The 20,506-nt window shown below is 36.0% G+C and overlaps 1 protein-coding gene across 1 annotated transcript in view; it reads left to right on the top strand.

The window, feature by feature from the left end:
- Positions 1-9,213: 9,213 nt before the first annotated feature.
- LOC149812042 (uncharacterized) overlaps positions 9,214-20,506 on the top strand; it is a 56,537-nt gene continuing 45,244 nt past the window's right edge. Inside the window, exons 1-4 of the mRNA XM_089993935.1 lie at positions 9,214-10,182; positions 12,493-12,551; positions 12,759-12,887; positions 19,846-19,981. Coding sequence (XP_089850061.1) covers positions 9,265-10,182; positions 12,493-12,551; positions 12,759-12,887; positions 19,846-19,981 — 1,242 coding nt within the window. The 5' untranslated portion in view covers positions 9,214-9,264. The remainder of the gene's footprint in view (positions 10,183-12,492; positions 12,552-12,758; positions 12,888-19,845; positions 19,982-20,506) is intronic.

The following is a 20,506-nucleotide window of genomic DNA, read 5'->3' as shown; positions in this document are numbered from 1 at the left end:
AGAAAAGTTCAATGCTTAGAAGTGCGATTGAGAAAACCTGTGTAGAAAACATATGAGTGAGGATAAGTAAATAATAATATGTTTTTATTGGATTTTCTAAGAATAAAACATAAATAATTGTGATTTTTAGAAAAGTGAAAGAAATTCTTTTTCTGTGGTGGTACATAAAAGACTCTAATTATATTTTGATTTTGAAATAACAGGAAATATTTGTGAAAATAAAGTCTTTGATTACCTACTGATTGTGAGGGTGTGTAATATTATGCATACATGACAGAGATGTTTGTGGGTAGCATCACTGCAAACCCTCACGAGACCTTACTCGTCCACTGGGGTAACCCAAGGGTTGAAAGGGCTTGTTGCATGAGCTAAATGCAACCGTGATTCCTACGAAAGTGAGTTAGGTGATAGTTTGATTTCGTGCATTTTTCTAGTTTGCTCGAGGACTAGCAAAACATAAACATGGGGGTATTTGATCATGCATATATTTTAGGGATTTTTCATATAAAAATATGCATGATTTCATGAGAAAATGATTTAAAAACCCAATTTTATGTTAGTTTCGAGTAAATGTGCTAAAATGATTTAAAAATAGAAAATGCATGAAAAATAGTTTTATTTTACATTTTAATGCCTATTTTAGTGTTTGACATAATTGTAGTAGTTTAGTTTTTGAAAATCATAAAAAAAAATTAGAGTTAAAATAGACTTAGTTTTGTATTTTCTAAAACATAGTCATTTTGAGGTATTTTGTAAATAACTTTTTGAAGAGAGGTTTTTTAAATGAAATTTTACAAAGAAAAGGGACTTATGGAGAAAAGTTCAAAATTATAAATATGATACGTAGGGGGAAGAGAGGCTTGTCTTCTCTCTTTTGCCTAAGCCCTCTCTTCTTCCCCTTCCTCTCCACTTCTTCTTACCTCTTCTTCTTCTTCTCCCTATTTTCCCCTCTTTTTCTCATATTCTTTCCGGTGGAGAATTCCTACAACAGCTGAAGCAAGAAAGAAGATTCCAACCTCTCTTCTAACCCCTCCATTTACGGTGAGTTTTTCTTCTTCTTCTTCTTCTTCTTCTTCTTCTTTTTCTTTTTCTGAAATTTTCATTTTAATTTCTGCTAAGCATTCATAACTCATGATTAAAGAAATTTGAGTTAACTTCTTGTTTTTGTTTCAGTAATTGTTAGAATAGATTTTAAATGTAGATCGTATTATATTTTTTTCCTGTTTCAATAAAAATAAAAATAAAAATAAAAAATTTGTTAAAACATCAAACGTGTTTTTTGTTTAATCGATCAACTTGTAGCTTTTCTAGTTTTTTTTAGAGTTGAAATCTTGATAAAACATTAGTTTTACAACAGAAAAAACAAAAAAAATTGTTTCAGCAATCGGTGATTTCAACAATTTTTTTACAGGAACTGGCCTGAATTCTACCGCCAGATTTTAAAAAAAAAATATTTCTACCGAAAGTTGATCGATCATCTGGATCGATTTCAACTTATCAGAATCCTGTGAGGCTGTGATCTGAATGAATTGAATCAGATACTTCTGAATCAATCATCCAATTGGATATCATTTGAATCCCGATGATTAAAGCTTGTTCTGTATGAGTCGTCATTTGAATCAGTAACTTGTTAGTTAAGTGTTTTGGAATTAGTAACTTGTTAGTTAAGTGTTTTGGAATTAGTTAGTTGTTATTAGATTTAAGTAGAATTAGTTGTCAATTGTAATCAGTCAATTAGATGTTGTTAATAATTTCTTTTGTATTTTTAGTATGTAGTTAGTCGATTTTTGTTTAGTATAGTTTTATTCTTGTATTGTGTACTGCTCGTGTTTCATTTGAATTGTGCAGGATTGAAAGGGATTGGAACGGAAGTGATTACACGACAAGCGAAGTGCAAGAATAGAAGATGTTTTTCTCTTATTTTAGAATTTAGGAATTTAATTGGGTTTGTAAATATTGCACTTTACGCCCTCTACGAAGGGTATTCATTTGTTGTAATAGCTAGTTGTTTTTACTTTTCTGAACATTTTACATTTCCATAATTCAGCAATAAAGATTAGTTTAGAATTGTGTGCTTGAATACAAAATATTCCTGTTCCCTGAGTTCGACCCGGTCTCATCCACTAGTGAGAACCAGTTTTTATTATTTGATGTCTGGTTTTCACATGCTTTTCATATAAAAATCTTTTCAAAATTTACAACGATTGCAAAAAGACATCAGATATCATGCATGGCATGCATGTCATATCTCTATTGGTTGATGACACATGCATGGAAGAATGTGATCCAAATGATATACTAAGTGGATGAACACCCAATGAAGAAGAAGAAGAAGATGACGAAGAGGAGGAGGAGAAGAATATGAAAGTCAAACAAGTGATGAAGAAGAATTCTCGAGCTAGTGAAATATATCTTGTAATACATACCTCTCTTTGATGTGAATGATTTGAATGTATTGAAATGTATTGCAATGACTTGAATGTATTGCAATGTTTGAATATATTGCATGAAGTTAATTTTGATTTGATTATCTATCTTCGATAGGTACAGAGTTATGATTTGAATGTATTGAAATGTATTGCAATGACTTGAATGATTTGAATGTATTGTAATGTTTGAATGTATTGCATGAAGTTAATTTTCATTTAATTATGTATCTTCGATAGGTATAGAGTTATGATTTAAATGCATTGAAATATATTGCAATGACTTGAATGATTTGAATCTATTACAATGTTTGAATGTCTTGCATGAAATTATTTTCGATTTGATTATGTATCCATGATGATATAGAGTTGTGTAACTAATCAAATTGTATTGCAAGTTAAGGATAAGTTATCCATGATTAACAAGTGATGTCATATCCTATGTTTTAATGTATTGCAATATTTGATGTGAATGATTTGAATGTATTGAAATATATTACAATGATTTGAATGTATTGAAATATATTACAATGATTTGAATGTATTGTAATATTTGAATATATTGCATAACATTTTTTATTTGTTAGAATATGGTTCGTAGAGGTTACACTGGTCGAACACCGAGTGGTAGCTAGTCTCAACCTTCATCTTCACGAGTTGCTTCGATAGGTATATCATTTAGCTAATTGTATACTTAATTAGTTCAAATGTGCATTGTGTGAATTTTGTAACTCATTTTTCTATAGATGATGTTTTGCTTTCACATGACCCTGGATGTAGGGTCATATAAGTCACGAGACAACGTTGGATGTAGGGTTTTCTCAGTCTGACACACGATGACTCATTCAAATAGTGTATATCGATAATCGACCATAAGTATTTCATTTTCACTTATCCTATACTTATCTTATAAATATTGTATATTGATAGTTAATGTGTACTAATTCATGTGCAGCGCGAGGTTCAAGCCACAAGAGGTAATGCGAGAGATTAAACATTCACTAGTTCAACATCTACCAGGACCAGTCGCTCAATGGAAAGAGTACCCGAAGGAGGTGTTTGATAGATTGTGGTCTTCATTCATGGTATACAATCGTTTCTCATAGTTAATGTGTTTCGTATTTAATTTTTTATTATAGTCATGTTTACTAACTTTCTGAAATTATTTGTAGGCTTTGAATCGCTTCACAACTACGATGGAGGAGCAGGACGCGAGGAAGGTATGACAGAAGGTGGCTGCCAGTCAATTTGCAGACATGCTGTACAATATGAAGACTGCAGCAAGAAAAGTATCTGGCGGGATAGATGATCCACTACAGTGGAAGGGTCATGACCCTTCTACTATCAGGTCAGATGTTTGGGATGCAATGTCTGACAAGTGGGCGGAGCATGAATTTCAAAACCGCTCAGCAAAGGCTGCACAAAACCGAGCGAAGATGCCCGATGCCAATCTTACTCAGGTGGATCTAGGACTTTTGGGAGCCACCTGAAGAAAATGATAACTCATCAATATATATTGTCAATTTTATAAGTATTATTGCATACCTGTTAAATATTTTTTTTATCATTTAACTTCGCAGGAAGTAGAAAAAGGAGGCATTGTGTCATACAAGGATGTGTTTGTTGAAACACATAAACGTAAGATCATAGGAGAGTTCGTATTAGAGAAGGCGATAATGACAACAGTATGTATTTATTGTATTAATAAACATTATAATATACAAGTTATCATAAACATTGTAATTCTTAATTATTAACCCACATTGTAATAATTACTTTATAGGAGTCATACGAGCAACAAATGATAGAGCGATATGACGATGACTCCACTCAGCATCCGCCTTTTGATCCTGCAGCATGGGTGACTGCAACAGGTGAACCCAAAAATGGTCGTGTGTTCAGATTTGGGAGTAATATGAATATTTCACCAGTCGTTGCCTCCTCCAGTCACGACTCTTAAACTTCTCTCGTCAGCATCAACTTCATGCATTTGACTGACCCGCCTAATTCTTGGGATGGTGTCCGCCAGCTTGTTAAGGACACAATACGTGACTATTTACATGAAGTAATTTTCGACGTTGTCCGTAATGAGTTGTGCAACTTTTTTCGGGACAGGGAAACTTTGTCTGCAGGTGCCTCTCAGGTATGAAAGTTTCATGTAATTTGTTTCATGTCGTTAGATTTCAAGCTAGTATATACATGATTAGAACATATATTTGCATGATTGAATCATTAAGAATTTTTTATGTCAGCCTTAGAACACATCTGAATTCTGTTAATATCCTTCACTTTATTGCTAGCTAGATCATGTGTAATTTACTCATATTACTTTGATTGCATTAACTTAGGTGCATTGCATATAATTTATTTCATTATATTTTGTTTATCAATACTAACATTTCTTTTCTCTTGTAGGATGCTGGAGATAATCAACGTAGAGGAGCTGAAGGAGTAGATCGAGACAATGAAGAAGATGACGCACAGAATCTTAGCAATGATTAGATTCACGTGCTGAATTTGTTGTACATTCTTGTTGTTTCAAAAGAAAATCTTTATAAATGTTCACTTATAATAATTAGAACTTGGCGAGGAGTATAGTGGATCGATAAATTGTTTTAGTTGTTTTTTATGCGTACTTTGTTTTTTATACACAAAATATAAATTGTATCACGATAATTTTTTCTCAATATTTATGTTTTGAATAATTTTTTTTAAATTTTTTATTGTTTGCGACAGATATTATCCGTCGCTATTTAGTATCAGAGTCTAATTTAGTGACGGATTAGGGATGAATATTTATCCATCATAAAAGTGAATCGACCAATGTTTTTGCGACAAATTTAATCCATCGCTACAATAGTTAACCAAATCTCTGCATATTAACGACGACCTTGCGACGAATCATGGCATTCGCTAATTCATCATAAATTAGCGATGAAACTTGCGATAAATAGTTTCTGTCGTTAATTAATGACTAAAATTTTGTGATGGAAGTTATCCATCACTAAACTGTTTAGCGACGAATTGAGGTCATCGCTAATCCACAGATATCTTGTAGTGTTAGTACATTCATATTGATAACTCATTCAGTATACTCTGGTACTTTCAAACTAGTTGAACATCTTGCATGTAAATGCGATAATTAGATTATTACGTATGCATGCATATTCTCTTTTATAACTTGATGCACTTTTAGCACCTCATAAGTTCTCATTAACCCCATGCTTGTTTATGAGCGATCTCGTGTACATGCATGTTTTTCATGCCTTACAATACATTATCATCACATGTCACATACATATTTGTATACTCATAGTACCACATTGATTCTTTTAAACCACAAGCTCATTTATGAGCATTTATATGGGCATGAATATTTTTATGCTTTATAGTACATTATATAATATCATGTTGTATATCATAACATCATATTGCATATCATAACATCATGTTATACATTAACACATCATGTATCCCATTATAACTTTATGATAGAAAATTATACCATAACATTCAAGAATTCTTCACAAGTGATGACATAATTGCCCAACCTTAATGGACCCACGTACTATACCTCAACAGGTCAGGTATCCATCTGGTTCACCTCTATAATAAAGTCATGTTCATCTTGTTCACTTTTGAAACCATGACATGCATTCAAACACAAGTTTACAAATCAGAACTTTTTGAACAAAATTTCTCCGTCATTAAAAATTTTGCCATAAATCATACAAAATGATTTTGGCTCTTAGGTTTTTTAAACGTAGATTCATACATATGTTAATTATAGCAAAAAAAAAATAGGCCTAAACTCATTCCATGTCAAAAATTAAAATTTCTGTAAGTACAGACTAGTTTCTGTTCACAAAACAGTATTGATCAAATCAGTCTTTCCAATGTAAAATCAACCAAATCTTATATAAAACAAATTAAATGTTAAAATTTTTGTTGTGGTTGGCTTGATATGTTTGGTATAAGTAAAAAATGCATACTTAAATGTGTTTTCAATAGAAAATTAAAAATCCCTTAATACATACTATTTTTGTTATTTGACAGACTATTTTTCAGAAATTATAGGTTCTAGACCGAACTTCCATGATTTTTAATTTTCAAACAATGAAGAATCAACCTCTTAGATTTTTATCGAGTGTTCTTCCATGTATAAACTAACACTCATAAAATTTTTAGCCATAAGTCCTGAATATCTTGGGAGTTACAATTTTTACAAAGTTATCCTATCTTCATAGAATCTCCGTGAGGACAAGCCATGACTCATTTGAGTCCAATAATTTAACTAAGATTGCTTTCATATACATGAAACATACCTATAATTTTACAAGATTTATAGGTTTACTGTTTTAGATAACTAGATTTATTTTTAGAACTAAACGGATCAAAATATACAAAATAACGTGCAATTTTCAAGAAACAAGAATTTATGATTTTTATAAAGAAAACATCAAGAATATACATCCAACGATTTTAAGCCATCAAGAACATACCACATTCATGCTTGCACACATTAAATCATGTTGTAATCACATAAAAATAATTTATAACATAGATATACATTTGAAATTACATACAATCCCATAAAGAATACATTTTTCTCAAAACGGTTTTTGAAAAAAAGGATTTTAACTTATTAAAACCTTCATACTAAAAATCATATAAGTTTCCAGGTGGATCTACGCTAATATGCATGTAGATACATATCTGGTAATCATTACACAACATGTTCATGTATCTAGCCTCATACGTATGCACACGGTTACGATATACCTATATTGAAATCGTTGAATATACTAAAAAATCTCTCCCGAATACATATTCGCCAATCAAATGTCTTTACGTATGCACCACTAAGATGCAATCATACCACCAACACCTTCTTATTCCAAAGAGAGAGGCGTATGAGAGAAAAAAGGAAAAGGGCATATGAGAGAAAGAAGGAAAAGGGAGAGATGAAATATGAATAGGGAAGAGAGAGATATAGGATTCTAGGGGGGCGTGTGAGAGGAGGAAGAAAAAGATCATTTTTATAATTTTCTTATGAGGTTTTCTAATCCCATAAAGAAACTCCTCCTAATTCTCATCTTATTTGAATTTTATTTAAATTTCATGTCAATTTCATGAATCCTAACTAATTAAGATTTCTTTATGAAATAGAAAACAATTGACACATTAGTTAACTAGATTTCTTAATAGAATAAGGAAACTAATAACTAGTTTGACTTTAAACTAATTAAGAATTTAATGAGCTATATTAAATCCTTCCTATATAGACTCTAGGTCCAAAAGGGGCCCATATAGGGGGGCGTCTGACCTTATGGGTTGAGTTTTAAAATTTTATGAAATTCCAAATCTTAATTCAAGTTAAATTCAATTTCAAATTATTCTTTAAATAAAATTAAAATTGAAACTCAAATTCAAAATCCCAAAATGAAATTCAAATCAAATTGAGATTCAAATAAACTTGAGATTCAAATCAACTTGAGATTCAAACTCAAATTGAAATTTAAATTCAAATGAAAATTCAAACCAAACATGAGACAATAAATTTGTCTTTGTTTATAAATAATTGTGAAAAATTATGAGGTGTTACAAAATATCTCCGGTTTGAATCAGCCGATTTTTGAAAGAACCGATTCAGGCCTTTGTATCGTATCAAAATTTTAACGACGATACTGATAACATTGATCCCGAGGTAGGCACCATGTCCGTCTTCCCACCGTCCTACATCAGAAAGAAATAGATATGAACCATGACTTAGTACAAGTCCAAGATGCGACGAGTTCACATTTTTTTTTTTAAAGATAAGAGGGCATGTATATTTTTAACGTTATTTAATTGATCAAATATTTTTTAAAAGTTTAGTATATAAAAATATAATTGTTATTGAAAATATTAACAAACTATTAACAATTATTAAGAGACAAAATTTTGTGTGTACGTATTACGAGTGTGCCAAATGTGGTTTTGTAGCCCTCGACGTAAGGCTAACGCCAAATGGAATGTGATGTTGCATTGAGCCATCCATAGCCCAAATCGTTTTCTCCAAACCTGGGTTGGCATTTCAGGGCCTAGGCTCCGTTCATAGACAGGCATGGTGGCCCAAACTTAGACGTGGACCAAGCTGAGCTGCCCGGGCCATGGTTTGGTCCTTGCAAAAGGCTGTTGGCTAGGCCATGCCCATTTAGTTGACCCGGCCGTTTTGGTAAGCTGTGGGCCATTGATGTGTCAGCCAGGCCCGCCCACCCATGGTTTGTCCCTTACAAAAGGTTGGACAAGCAAGCCCCACTCGTCTGGGCCTCATCTATTTTGGACCGGGCTGTGGTCCAAATCAATGCTGTCGGTATCGTTGCGGATAGGCCACTTCGTATTTTATCGGTAAAAATTGGTTCGCAACCGATCTGATTTGGATGTTTTTCAAATAACTGTGAAAATGTTAGAAAATAGTTTTTAATATTTTTATGACACGTGTTAGCTGATTCATTTTGATTCAGTTGAGAATCGTGTATCGGCCGATTCACCGGAATGGTCGGCCAAACGATTCGAGATGACCGATACGATTTTGACAACATTTTCTTCAAATCTTTACGATTTTTTCATCCAAATCATAAAAAAACAAAGGAAAGAAAAGAAAAGAGCACATGAACGAAAGACTTTCCAACTCACAGTGACCCTCTGATTCCGTACCCTCCAAGTCTGTCACCTTCCGCGACGGAAGTAAAACGCCGCCCTACATATATATATATAGCTTTATTCCAAATTTTCGCTTGCATTATTCTCCCCACCGCGTGCCTAATCACAAGACGATTAGGGAAAGCCAGAACACATGTACCCCACCCTGTCTTCCTTCCACCACTGTACCACAACCTTATTTTATTCCTCCCTTGAAAACATTCAATTCCACGTGAACCCAACATCCCATCTTTTATCCAAAGCGCCACCACTAACCTTCCCGTCGGCGGCCTTGGCTTTCGCTTCCCTTCCCTTCTTGGTTGGCGGAGGTGGTGGTGGTACTGCTGATCCAACGGTGTGGTGTTGGGGAGAATCGATCATGTCGTTCTCGTGCGGGCTCGAGTGTGTGTTCTGCCTGGGCTGTTCCCGGTGGGCGTGGAAGCGCTGCGCCCACGTGGGCGGCGACGACAGCGAGACGTGGCCCGTCGCCACCCCGGACGAGTTCGAGCCCATCCCGCGACTCTGCCAAGTCATCCTCGCCATCTACGAGGACGATCTCGCCCACCCCAAGCTCCTCCCGGACTGCCACCGCATGAACCCTGACTGCGTTGTCAAGCGCGTCAGCTACGAGTCCACGGCAGGCAGCGCTCCTCCCTACCTCATCTACGTCGACCACAACGCCCGCGACGTCGTGCTCGCCATACGCGGCCTCAACCTCGCCAAGGAGAGCGACTACAAGGTCCTGCTCGACAACCGCCTCGGCCGCCAGATGTTCGACGGAGGCTACGTCCACCACGGCCTCCTCAAGTCCGCCATCTGGCTCCTCAACCAGGAGTCCTCTACCCTCGAGCACCTCCTCGCCCAGCACCCCGGCTACTCCCTCACCTTCGCCGGCCACTCCCTCGGCTCCGGCATCGCCGCCCTCCTCACCGTCGTCGTCGTCAACCACCGCGACCTCTTCGGCAGCATCCCCCGCGACCGGATCCGCTGCTACGCCATCGCCCCCGCCCGCTGCATGTCGCTCAACCTCGCCGTCAAGTACGCCGACGTGATCCATTCCGTCGTCCTCCAGGTAATCAGTCAATCTCCGGCGATCCCTCCGTTAATTTCCACCCTTCTGTGATTGTAATTTAGGCTATGTTTGGGAGACTTGAATCGGAGGTTGTGATCCGGATTTCCGCTATGCTCCCATACTCTCTCTTGCTGTTTGGGAGCAGTGGCATTGCCCAAACAATGCGTTGGGAGTCACTGGTGTTGGCAGGCCCAACAGAAACCACATTTCAACACCTTTCACGAGAGGCAGCTCCATCTCTCAACATCACACATTGGCAGAAACGATATTTTGGCAGCACACCGAAACCGTGTTTCCATTCCATTGCAAGCCTCCCAATCATAGCTTAAGTTTCATCAGGCCGAATTACTTCCCTGAGCTGTTGATTAGGAGGAAACGCTGATCGATTTGTGGGGTAATTGCTATTTGCTTAATACCTTGTTAGTTTTTTTTCGTGATTCTTCTGATAATAATGACAATTGGTCTAGTGGAACATGACCAATTTTTGGGGCAATTCTATTAGTCTGAGCAAGATCGTTTTCCCTTTACTATGTATTGGAAAAAAAAGAAAAGAGATGTGGCTGCATTTGGGTGTCGATTCAAGTGGGATATGGTAAAGCTTGAAAGCATGAAACTTGTTTGAAACAACGCAATGCCGATGGAAATTGATTAAAATCATACCTATTTAGAATAGATGGTGTTGTTGAACTAGAAGTGGATACGATCTCTTGATGTGAGTAGGTACGGTAACGGTTGGCAGCATGAGACTGTTCATCTAAATTTCATTTGCTCTTTTATCTTCATCAGCCGAAGGTGATTTCTGTTAGGGTAAGGGGAATTAGCTTCTCGGTTACTAATGTTGAACATTTATGTCTAATCTTGTACTTCACCTTTCCACTACCTTTTTCTATTCCTCTTCTGGTACTTTTATTGCACTCTGAGACCTTTTTATATTCTTTGTGTTCATTTCCTAATCCTTTTATTCATCATTTCCTAATACTGTTATTCACATTTTTTTCAAATCATTAGTAAACAACTTTCCATTAACTCTCTTAAATTTTATTTCTTAATTTTTTTTCCTGATTGCTTTGATGTTTTGGTATCTATAATTTATTTTCTTCAAATTATGATCTTTCACTGGGAAAAATTTTTGCAAAAGGGATTAAATTCATTCTGTCATCTGCATGATAGAGAAGATATTTTATGGGGCTCAATAATAACTGGAATAAGGGTTGGATGCTTGTTAAAATTACATATCATCAAGCTTTATGATGCCTTCTGTAAATAACTTGCTGATGTGCAATTTTGCTATACTGGTAAAATTGCATATGATGAGTCTTTATGATGTCTTTTGTATGCAACTTGCTGTTATCTAATTTAATCGTAAATTAGATGAGGGTGACTTAGGGTGTTTCTCATAAGCAACGAGGAATGATCTGGTTATTGTTACTGATGTTGGAACCTATGTGGATCTTGATATTGGTAAATTATCTGCATAACAAACTTAAGTTATGGCCTTTCAGAATGTGGTTGTATGAGGAAGAATGCTGGGTTTTCCAGCTTAGTGGATGCAGTCAGGAGTATGTGCATGCATGCATATGAGCTGACGTGTGTGTGTGTGTGTGTGTGTGTGTCGCACTGCACACAACAATGTTGGGAGGGGTGTGTGTCATGCATGTGTATGTACAGTGTGTTTGTGCATGTGGGTGTGCAGGTAGGTGTCGGTGCATGTGTCTATGCAGGTTGCAAAGAGACAATATTGGTAAGGAGAGTAACTGGGATTTTTAGGACATGTTTAATGTTCGTAATGTAAGCAGACTGACTTGATCTGTTGATAGAGGTATGAACAGCTGATGCAAATAGCATTACTAATTCTTGAGCTTTGTCACATGGATATGGCTAAAAGGACACAAGACACATCATTCTTGTGTAATTTTCCATTTAGTATACAACGGGATCAACACAGGGGTGGGTTGGAGAATCCCTGTGACATAGTTTTTAAGTAATATGACCAGTAGTCCATGTTTGAATAGTGTAGTTTTTTCGAACCAATGTTCTCTTATTATTAAATTTTTGGACTTTTTCAGTTTATCCTTTGAGTAGGAAAACGCAATGTTTCTCTTGAGCTCATTAGCCTGATTGCCTTTAAATGTCAGGACTACTCACATCTGTTTAATATGTATGGTGGGTCGGAACCAAACAAGAAAATAAATATGATGCTTTAAATTTTGTTTTGCTATTTTGCTTACAATTTATGCAACATATCACATTGTTTTTTCTTAAAGTGCATAGACAATTAAGAAACTGACCACCATGCTTTGATTATGGTAGGATGACTTCTTGCCAAGAACAGCAACTCCCTTGGAAGATATTTTTAAATCAATCTTTTGGTAAGTGAATTAATGTCATCTTTTCATCAGTTTTGACTCCACTTTAGAACTTGACCAGCGTTTTCTATGATTTGTGGTTCGATTTTCTTGCATATTTGATTGGAATTGCTTAAATTGTCTTCTTCATTTCATTTATATGAGCTATCATCTCCTTAAAGTTTAAGGTCTAAGTGACTATAGTTTGACCTAGATTTATTCTTTTTCCAGTCTTCCCTGCTTGTTGTTTCTTGTTTGCTTGAGAGACACTTGCATTCCAGAAGGGAGAAATCTTAGAGAACCAAGAAGGCTCTATGCTCCTGGGCGGATATATCATATTGTAGAGAGAAAACGCTGCAGGTATTAGGCCTCTGTATTGTCTCAAACACTGATAGTATATGAATGACATAACAATAATTGGTGGGATTTATGCATAACTAATTCCTCAAGTTCAATCTGCTTGAAAGTTTGAAACCATTATTTTGTGGACTTCTATGTTTAGATTATTCATAACTGATGTTCTGGTTGGTCACATTGTGACTGCAATTAGTCCTTGTTCATGTGTATAGCTGCCAATACACATTGGCCTAATTCAGTTGTATCTGCTTTACTATACTAGCATGAGGTGTCAATGCTAATAAAGATCAGTTCACTACTTGTTTATATTCAAATGTTGTGACAGAGCGACATTAGCATCCAATATTTTAGTAGTTTTACTAGATGCAGTCAACCCTCTAGCATCCACTGCATGGGGCTTTCTGTCGTTCATTTCTGAAATGATTCAATCCAATATATTGTTCTGTTAGTTTGCAAATAGTCAGCAATTGGGTGTAGGATACTGGTGGATGTTGGTGGCAGATGTCAGTGTGTTTTGATCATATTGCACACTTTCATGAGTGTTAAACATAAGTATTGAGATAGGAAGGAATGTTGTGATGATCAATTCATAGCTTGTGGAACTAAACTAATTCTAGAATGTTGGTTTTCATTTCATGTTCCCTCTTTTGCATCGTATGTTTTTTATGTTTTCTGGGAGATTGTATTCTTTTGGTACTCAATATAGAAGGTTAATATTCAGTAATTAAAGTTTTTTTTTGTTCTATGGGTTGGTAAAACTAATGCACCATAGATGATAAGGTGACTAGTTCACTGACTATCTGGGTTAGGTTCATGTCACACCATAGATGATAAGATGACTAATTGACTATCTCAGTTAGGTTCAGATATCTATAAGGTCTTGCTCACTGTTGCCGCCTTGTCATTGATGCAAAGTGAATTCAATGTCCATCTCTTTTTTCTCTGTACTGAATGGAAATCAAACTTCTGAGATAAGTAGATGACTGGTAGGTTTTCAGTGATCTCCATGTTAAAATACATATGTAATCTATATATATATATTCCAAATATACCCACTAGGGGTATTTTAGACATTTCACAAGTACCCGATAGGGGTACTTGTTATTTTACTTTTCTTTTGTAATTATTTTACACTTTATTTTTTATATTTTTGTTTTTTTATTTTTAGCCACATAAGGGGCCCCACCATGGAGTCGATGGGGCCCCCAACGGTCACATTTGTGACCGTTGGGGGCTCCCAACGACTCCACGGGGAGCCCCCTAGGTGGCTCTCCTTTTAAGGCCTAAGGCCACCCCTCCTCTCCTTTTTTGTGTATATATAGGGGTGAACCCCTCTTGTATTCTTTACTCTTGAGAGCTCTCTCTCTTTTCAATAAGAGACATTTATATTTTATGTTGTGTTGTCTCTTGTGGGTTTGGGTGTTAGCCCTTTTATTTGTGCATTAGTGGATGTTGCAAGTGCTTCATGCACTCTTTATTTTTCCGCATATTTAATTACATGGTATTAGAGCCTTGTGTATGCTCTTTTTCTTAATATAGCTTGTTGTGTAGCTATATTTTTTTCTTGTTATATCTCTCTTCGTTTTTCCTCTTGTGAGTGATTAAATGGAAGGAGAACAAAAGATTGATCTCTCCTTCAAGCTCAATGGATCCAACTACATGATGTGGGCCGCCGCCATGGAGAACAACCTCAAAGGTAAAAAGCTTTGGGGATACGTTATGGGCACCATTTCGGAACCACACAACTCCAACTAACTAAGATGGATGGTGATCAAGAAAAAGCTCTTGAAGGAAATGCCCGCATGAAGGCCATTGAAGATCACTAATCTAAAGTAGAAGATTGGGAAAGTAAGCATGCCAAGATTCTTGCTTGGTTCATGAACAATGTGGAGCTCAAGATTTGCGCCAACATTGTTAAATTTCGGATGGCTAACGAAGCATGGTTCTTTATGAAAGGTATGTTTACTCAAAAAGACTATCAAGCAAGGGGAAATGAGTGTAAGGGATTACTTTAGCACTCTTGAACCCTTATGGGATGAACTATCCTTACTAGAACCAAAGTGGGTTTCTAGTGTGGATGTGGAATTAAGGAGAGAACAAATGAAAAAAGAGCACTTTTTCCAATTTTTACATGGGCTTAGGCCCGAATATGAACAAGTTAGATCTTCCCTTCTTCATAGATCTAAGCCTCTTCCCTTGGAAGATGCCATAGCTGAAATATGCCAAGAAGAAACTCGTCTTGGCATGATTAAAGGAGGAGATGATGTTTTGGCCGTATCAAAACCCGGAAACCATATGAAACCTTACAAACCTCCACATTTTGGAAGGCAAAATAATTTTAATGGCAACTATAGAAAAGCCATTTGCCATCATTGTCAAGAACCGGGTCATATAAGACCTAATTGCCCTAAGTTGAATGAAGCACCTAAAAATAAGGTTGCTTCCGTTGAAGAAGCTACTCAAAAGAAAGAAGAAACCATCAAAGTGAAGGAATCTTTTTCTCTTGCTCAACTATCGGAAGCACTACAAACTCTACTCAAGATACCATCAACCTTGGGTGCCGCCATAGCTTCTTCATCTCCCCTAGGTATGTCTTCTTGGATCCTTGACTCTGGAGCTTCCTTTCATATGACCCCGCTTGAAAATGAGCTTTCCGATTTGTGTAATAACTATAAAAACTCTTATGTTTCAACTGCCGATGGTACATCCTTACAAGTAAAAAGTTTTGGAACCTTAAACTTTTCCAAAAATTTCTTTGTGCCAAACGTGAGAGTTGTACCTCAACTTAATTTAAATCTCCTCTCTGTTGCTCAAATATGTGATCATGGATGTGAAATCTCTTTCTTAACTAAGGATTGCTCTATACAGGATCTCCGGTCCAGGAAGCAGATTGGGCAAAGGCCATAGGAGGGGAGATCTCTATTATATGAGCAACTTAAAACTCCCCACCAACTCTTTTTGTAACCATGTCCAAGATAAAAATATTGAAATTTGGCATCAAAGACTTGGACATCCAAGTTTCTCAAAAATGTACTCCTTTCCATTTGGAAAGAAATTTTGTAATGAGAAACATTTTGTTTGCAAGAATTGTATTTTTGGCAAAATGAAATCCACTGCGTTTCCAAACCGAACTTTTGTGTCCAAAAGACCTTTTGAGTTAGTCCATTCGGACGTTTGGGGTCCTTCCCCGGTCATGTCTAAAGGAGGGTACTCCTATTACGTTACTTTCATTGATGACTACACTAGGTATGTGTGGATCTACTTTCTCAATTTAAAATCCGAAGTCTTTGACTTCTTCAAAAAATTTCATATGATAGTTAAAAATCAATTCTCAAGTAATATCTCTACTCTTAGATCCGATTCGGGTGAAGAATATTTATCAAATGAATTTCAAAATTATTTAGAAATGAATGGAATTTGTCATCAAAGATCGTGTCCTAGGACTCCCCAACAAAACGGCTTGGCCGAAAGAAAGCATAGACACATCATGGAAACCACTAGGACACTCCTTATTTCCAAAGAAATTCCAAAGAGTTTTTGGGCCGAAGCGGCCTTAACCTCAACGTACTTAATAAATAGAATGCTATCTTCATCCTTACAAAATACATCTCCATATGAAAAACTATTTGAAAGAACACCCGATTTTAATAGATTAAGAATTTTTGGGTGTAAATGTTTTGTCCTTACTCATAAAAGGGACAAATTATCCCCTAAAGCTATTGAATATGTTTTCTTGGGATGTGGAGAAAATCAAAAGGGTTTTAGATGTTTTGACTTGAAAAATAACAAACTCTATGTATCCAAAGATGTAACCTTTTTGGAAAATGAAAATGGTTTTGAGAAAACTAAAGATATTGATGAAAGTGAATATGCTTTTTTATTTGATCTTCTCTCTCAAGAAGATGAGACTCCTCAAGAAGAGGAAATCTCTAATGAGTCTTTGAATGACCTAGAGGATATTCCTCTTGACAATGATGAAAGTAATAGACCAATCCAAACATATGTTAGGCGTGGTCAACAAGCTCAAATGACCTTAGAAAAATACTCTCAAGGATCCAACATAGAAGAAACCTCTTTAAGGAGATCCGGTCGAATCTCCAATCCTCCTAATAAGCTTGTTTCCTATGAGGCCCTAACTCCTAGGTATAGAGCGTGTCTAATTACATTACACTCTTTTCATGAACCTTCACACTATAATGAGGCCAAAAACATTTCCCAATGGGTTGAAGCCATGAACTTAGAGCTTAGTGCCCTTGAAAAGGCAAAACTTGGGAAATAACTTCGTTACCCACTGAAAAGAAATCGATTGGATGTAGATGGGTCTTCAAAATTAAAACTAAAAGTGATGGTTCATTAGAACGTTATAAAGTCCGGTTAGTAGTTAAAGGATATGCTCAAGAATATGGTATATATTATGAAGAAACCTTCGCACCTGTAGCTAGGATGACTAGTGTTAGGACTCTTATCGCCATTGCATCAGTCAAAAAATGGCCTATCTATCAACTAGATGTTAAGAATGCATTTCTTAATGGCGAATTAAATGAAGAAGTTTACATGGATCCCCTACCAGGAGTATGTATTGGTAAAAATAAAATTCTCAAACTTAAAAAGGCATTATATGGTTTAAAACAAGCCCCAAAGGCTTGGCATGATAGATTTAGTAATGTAATGACAAGTTTGAATTTTTGCTCATGTTATACTGACACTGCTTTGTTTGTGAAAAATGCAGGGTCTTCAGTAGTTATTTTACTACTTTATGTTGATGATATGATTATCACTGGAAGTGATGAGCAAGAAATTAATGATATTAAGAAAGTCTTAAAAGAAAATTTTGACATGTCTGACCTTGGTTTCTTAAGATATTTTTTAGGAATTGAAGTGGCGTACTCTCCTCGAGGGTACATTCTCTCTCAGATGAAACTGGCTGCTGACATTTGTTCCAAGTCTGGTATCTCCGATGATAAGAAGATAGAAACCCCAGAAGTCATCAATGCGAAGTTAAGATTGGAAGATGGAATACCTCTCGAGGATCCTACTCCCTATCGGCAACTTGTTGGATCGCTAACCTACTTATCCATCACTCGGCCAAACATAGCTCATGCCGTCCACTCAGTCAGTCAGTTTCAACATGCACCTACAACTGTGCACATGAGTGCAGTCTTAAGGATCGTCAGATACATCAAAAACACCATAACTAAGGGAGTTTTTCTTTTCTCTTCCTCATCACTTGATTTAATTGCTTATACAGATGCAGATTGGGGAGGAAATCCCAATGACCGAGTCTCAACTACGGGTTTCTGTGTTTTCTTAGGTGACTCTATGATTTCTTGGAGATGCAAGAAGCAACACAAAGTATCCTTGTCCTCAACAGAAGCGGAATATCGTGCTATGACCACTACAACCATGGAACTTGTATGACTAAGAAGTCTTCTCAGTGATATGGGCATTGTCATCTCTACTCCTTCGAAGATGTGTTGTGACAACAAAAGCGCAATTTATATCGCAATCCATCACACCTTCCACGAGCGTACTAAGCATATTGAGATGGACTGCCATTATGTACGTGATGAATTCCTAAGAGGAACCATAACACTTCCTTACGTCACATCCAAGTACCAGTTGGTGGACTTCTTCACTAAAGCCCTCGCTGCTTCTCGCTTCTTGTTTCTTCTTAACAAGCTTTCGGTCATATCCCCGTAAAGCTTGAGGGAGGGTGTTAAAATACATATGTAATATATATATATATATATATATATTCCAAATATACCCACTAGGGGTATTTTAGACATTTCACAAGTACCCGATAGGGGTACTTATTATTTTACTTTTCTTTTGTAATTATTTTACACTTTATTTTTTGTATTTTTGTTTTTTTATTTTTAGCCACATAAGGGGCCCCACCATGGAGTCGATGGGGCCCCCAACGGTCACATTTGTGACCGTTGGGGGCTCCCAACGACTCCATGGGGAGCCCCCTAGGTGGCTCTCCTTTTAAGGCCTAAGGCCACCCCTCCTCTCCTTTTTTGTGTATATATAGGGGTGAACCCCTCTTGTATTCTTTACTCTTGAGAGCTCTCTCTCTTTTCAATAAGAGACATTTATATTTTATGTTGTGTTGTCCCTTGTGGGTTTGGGTGTTAGCCCTTTTATTTGTGCATTAGTGGATGTTGCAAGTGCTTCACGCACTCTTTGTTTTTCCGCATATTTCATTACACTCCATACTATGTTATTGTTCTCAAACAGTCACCTGTATTATTCAAGGCAATTTCTTGCCGAGTTTTTTCTCATAGAGATTTTCAATAAATTGTTTTTCTCGGTAAAATCTGTGGAGTTTTAAAAATTAAAAAATATAAAAATATAAAATATAAAAATAATAAGAAAGATAAGAAAATACTAGGTTTTGTATCATTTTTCTTCCAAAAATATAAGTAAATAAGTTTGAGAAGTTTTTAAAATGCAAAAGAAACAAAAGAAGTACAAAATCTGGGCTTAAAATATACAAAACAAGTTTTTTTCTTTAAATATTGCAAAAATATCATGATAAAATTGCAATATTATCACAATATTTTTAATTCTGGAAATATTTTGAAGATATCATGATATTTTGAAACTATCATGATATTTTTATTTCTGGTTATATTTTGAAAATATCACGATATTTTGCCAATATTATCGGATTATTTGATTTTGTCGATATTATCGCGATATTTTCAAAATATCGTTGATATCCGTGACAGTGTTCTCAAATATGGACACTTATGACTCTGATCCTTGATGAATTTGATTATGCTTGTCTTGGTTAGTGAAAACTAGCTTGTTATTGACCTAATGATTGGTGAAAAAGAAAAATAAGTTGACTGTCATGGTTTGCTTTTGCCTTTGATCTGGTTAAAACTTGTCACTTGATGATGATAAAACTGAAGTAGCTTCTGTATTGATGCTTGTTTACAATTTCTTACAGATGTGGAAGGTTTCCTCCTGAGGTAAGGACTGCTATTCCTGTTGATGGGAGATTTGAGCGTATTGTCCTTTCCTGCAATGCCACATCAGATCATGGAATTATATGGATAGAAAAGGAGGCTCGGAATGCTTTAGATGTAAGTTTGAAAAATGAATTGGATATTTTATTTGACATTCTTGAGTTGCAAACTTTGTTTAGGTATTATATATGATTTAAATTTCTATGCTTTTTGTACATAAACTCTTCAATGACATGGTTGAGTCTTTTACTGCTATAAAATAGTGAGTGTGAAAACTAATTTTACCACCATTATAGTCATAGAACGGGCCATAGTTATGGGTTCTCTAAGTTTATGTGCCCATCCTGCAATTGGTGTCTTCATAAGTGGGGTCTCATGAAAACTTGCCATATTTGATGAATAGCACATCCCTTTGTGCTATACTTGTAACATGTGCATGGGCCAATGGTTCCTCTAAGTTGAGATTTTGGTAATGCTTCACATTGTGGCTGAATGCATCTAATCTTTCTTGCTTGTTATTTGTTTAATTGGCACCCAAGAAAAAAAATTCAATGGTGAAGGCTAGCCTTGTACGTGAAAGCAGGAGGGTGGTTTTTGGAAGGTTGGTTTAGTCTTCAGTTTGATCAAACGAGAAAGTAAAAC

The sequence above is a fragment of the Nuphar pumila genome, chromosome 17 (assembly GCF_984573655.1).
Source record: "Nuphar pumila chromosome 17, dmNupPumi1.hap1.1, whole genome shotgun sequence".
Taxonomy (NCBI): domain Eukaryota; kingdom Viridiplantae; phylum Streptophyta; class Magnoliopsida; order Nymphaeales; family Nymphaeaceae; genus Nuphar; species Nuphar pumila.
Note: the sequence above shows the minus strand (reverse complement) of the source record. Positions and strands in the feature narration are given on the sequence as shown.